This window comes from Dendronephthya gigantea, unplaced genomic scaffold (genome assembly GCF_004324835.1).
Source record: "Dendronephthya gigantea isolate DGI-Jeju-01 unplaced genomic scaffold, DenGig_1.0 000022F, whole genome shotgun sequence".
NCBI classification, from domain to species: Eukaryota; Metazoa; Cnidaria; class Anthozoa; order Malacalcyonacea; family Nephtheidae; genus Dendronephthya; species Dendronephthya gigantea.
Genome location: NW_021163032.1, coordinates 2468020 through 2471756, shown reverse-complemented (window position 1 = coordinate 2471756; position 3737 = coordinate 2468020). Strand labels below are relative to the sequence as shown.

At 34.7% G+C, this 3737-nt stretch overlaps 1 protein-coding gene across 1 annotated transcript; it reads left to right on the top strand.

The window, feature by feature from the left end:
- The first annotated feature begins 702 nt into the window (after positions 1-702).
- LOC114522408 (alpha-1A adrenergic receptor-like) lies at positions 703-1614 on the top strand. The gene has a single exon (XM_028543080.1). The coding sequence runs from the start codon at positions 703-705 to the stop codon at positions 1612-1614; it is 912 nt and encodes a 303-aa protein (XP_028398881.1).
- Positions 1615-3737: the final 2123 nt, after the last annotated feature.

Here is a 3737-nt window from a genome sequence, read left to right as displayed (position 1 = left end):
TCATTCGGTAACATTTGAGAAAAATTTAGAATTTGTGTCTTATATGGTTAATACGAATATATAAGCGACGTCAACTCTTTTAATGCTTTCTCTGAAGAGTTCTCCTAAGCCTTTGCACGTGTTTGAGAACAAAAATTAAAAAGCTCATTTATTGCACATTTTTTCACATGTATTAGGGCACCTTTTCTCCCTGAGTAAAACAGCACTGTTAATTCTAAAAGTAATGAAGTATATATTATATGCTATAATATATAGGTTTAATGTTTACAATGGACCAACTATACGGTTAAATCATTTTGTCCACATTTTTGTACAAACTGAATGCGTCCCGGAATTAAAATTCTTCTGTTCCGAATTGATCATTATAAAATACACACATAGCTTTCAATTGAGCAAGTTTCATTTTTTTTACACTCTCATCTTTTGCAAACAATTCTCTTTTGCAGAATTTAATAGGCAATTATAATAACTGGAAAATCATGCATGCAAGGCCATCTGCACAACCAGTGCAAATATTGACATGCATGTCGATGTAGTGTAAATAAACGCTCCATGCTAACTTATTGCATAGGAAAATAAGTATAATAAAGACTGGCATTCAACTGAAATTCAGAGGCATCATTTTGCCTGATAATGACGACCACTATGGAAACTGTACCACTTCCTATAATTTTCTCTTCAGTCGTATTCAAATTTATCGCAATGATAATCGGAGTTTTGGGAAATGTCATTGTTTTATTTTACACAATATTCATGGAAAGAGAAAAGACAGCAACATCCTACTTAACAGGAAACTTGGCAATGGCGGACTTACTCGTGTGCTTAACATTATATCCAATATGGATTGTTGAGTTCATCCAGACAATACTAAACATCGACGGCGATCAGGAATTGTTTTGTGACTTAAGCCGTTCCACTATCTGGGCATTGCTGTTTGCTTCGATGGCCACACTTCTCGCAATAACAATCGATCGTTATTTATATATTGTGAAACCTCTCAAGTATCCGATAATTGTGACTAAAAGGCGTGTTTTACTGGCTATTTCAGGAATTTGGCCAACTACTCTTTGTGTTTTAATCCTCATTGTAGTTCAAGATCTTTACAAAAAGGATGACAAGGGGAAAAGAAGCTTATGTGATATATCTATGGTTACGCTTTTGCTAATAAATTCATCCATTGTTTATATTCCTCTCACTTTCATATTAATACTTAATTTTCGAATTTTAAATATTGCACGGATTCAACGTAAACGTGTCGTGGCCGAAGCAAACCATTTTATAGCTGGTCGTAATTTTAACAGCAGCGAGCAATCGTTTAAGCAGCTCTCCAGCATACAACGTTTCTTCAAAGCAATTAAAGCAGTGAAAACATTTTCAATTGTTGTCGCGGTTTTGACGTTTTGTGTCTTAACTCCAACTGTTGTTGGAGTAGCACTGGAGTATTTTCGCAGCGATTCAAGCATCTTTATTTGGTTTGTAGTTATTCACTATGAATTCATCGGAATAAACTCGATCTTGAATGCATTCATATACGGAATGAGGCATATCAGATACAAAAGGGCATTCAGGGATATTCTGTTTAGAATACTTCGCTGCAATAGATCCAATAAATGAAATACGACGAGAAGAACAGAAAGTTTACTGAGATATAATACAATATGGCAAAACCATACGTCCAGCCCGACGATTTAAACTGGGAAATTTTACATAAAGGAGACAACTGTATTTCTAAGTATAATTTATATAGACTTCTTGTTCCAATGAGACGAATAACTTTTTCATGATTAAATAAATGCAAAGTACTGTTATTATTGAGGGACTATATGGACCAGTGAATAATGAAGAAAAATGGTGTGTGGTATATGCCGTGTACCATTGCATATTATGTAGAATTTTGCACCATGACTTTATACATTAGGAAAATATACAACATTGCTTTTCCAACTGGAAAAGACATTTAGTAAAAACATTGTTAACGACTTATCATATCCCTGGGCACAGTTTTAATGATAGCTTAATTTTTGCTGATAGCTCCGTGCAATATAATTTTGTCGTCTGAATCGAGAATATTTACCTATAAATGAAACAGTGCACCCTCTCTAAAATAGATCATAACCCATTGCGGGATTGTAATTCTCTGATGGGACACAAATAATCCGCAATCAAATTGAAAGACTATTTTTCAATACCCTGAAACGTTTGCCATTTGCGGTCGTGATGAAATAGTGAATTATTAATGAGTGGCCGTTTAATTCGCTCGATTAATTGCATGCATAATAATTTATACCAAGTTTACAAATACACCGACAGTTTTATTAATTTCTCGACTGTATTGTTTAGAACGCCGTTTTGCTTTGTAAACTCCTCATATTAACCTAGCTCGTCTTTCTTATTTTCGGTTGTATTTAAATTTATCGCAATGCTTATCGGAGTTTTAGGCAATCTCACTGTTTTAATTTGCACAATTTTTTCGAACAAAGAAAAGGCAGCGACGTCTTAGTTGATAAGAAACTTGCTGAAACTGGCAGACTTGCTGGTGTGTTTAAAATTTTAACATGCAGTATGGATTGTTGAGTTCATTCAGACTATATTAAATATCGATGGTGATCAGGATTTGTTTTGCGCATTGAGTCGCCCTACTATCTGGGCATTGATGTTCACTTTGGTGGCTATACGCTGCTTTTTATCACCATTGATCGTTATTTGTACATCGTGAAACCTCTGAAGTATTGCGACATGTCTCAAGACACGTCTTTACTTAGGAGTATTTTTATTGTCTACATTCCAAATGATTTCAATACTGTTGGCGAATTTTCGAATATTGATTATCGCACGAGCTCAACGAAAGCGTATTGGGAACCGAAACAGTGATGGCCAATGACAATTTCTCTTCCAGCAATTTCTTATCCTTGCTTAATAAGGATTTTCATCACCGCTAAGATGAACTGAACTCGCATTTTTTATGCACTGGACAAATTAATTTTTATAACAGCAGTTGCAATGCCTATTGCATGTGCATGTATCACGACTACTTTGAATTTACGTAGATTTGCATTGTCTATTTAAATATTATATTATATTTATTTGCAATTAGTATACAAACAATCATAGCTAATGATATTTCGCGATATGTGAAGTATGATCGTGTTGTTACACGTGTTTTTATGCACATCAGCCACAACTGATTGCCGCAGGGACAGAGAGCGTGGACGAAAAGGAGAGAAATACTTACATGAGGAAGACCTTGAATTTCTGATATTTGACATGGCAAAGAAGTCAATGAATGACCTGTTATACGTAATCATAGGGATTATATATCACCTCCAAATTGGAAATAAACAAGTTATCTTTTAATATATTCGTCATTCTCAACAGATCTTTCAGTGTGGTGACCTCATGAAATCTTTTACAGTTAAACCGGATGTTCTGTTCCCTCGTATAATTATTGCAATTTTGCAATCATTATTGCATTATTCATTGGCCAAGTTGGACCAGAAGTTCGCGCGCCATTAAAATTTGAAGTTTAATTGATGCGCTAAACTTCCGGTCAAACTTGGCCATGCAATAAATAACGCAATATTGATTGAAATATACAGGGGAACATCCGGTTTGACTGTAGATGACAGCCATAAATGTGCATTTGCACTCCCAATTCGTTTATTTTCTTTCCAATCAAATTCAAAATTATCGCAGTGTTTTTTCGAATTTTTGGAAAGTACTAATGATATACAATATAC

Bases quoted from the DNA above. Each gene is read 5' to 3' on its own strand.
- LOC114522408 (XM_028543080.1), top strand. From the start codon at position 703: ATGATAATCGGAGTTTTGGGAAATGTCATTGTTTTATTTTACACAATA.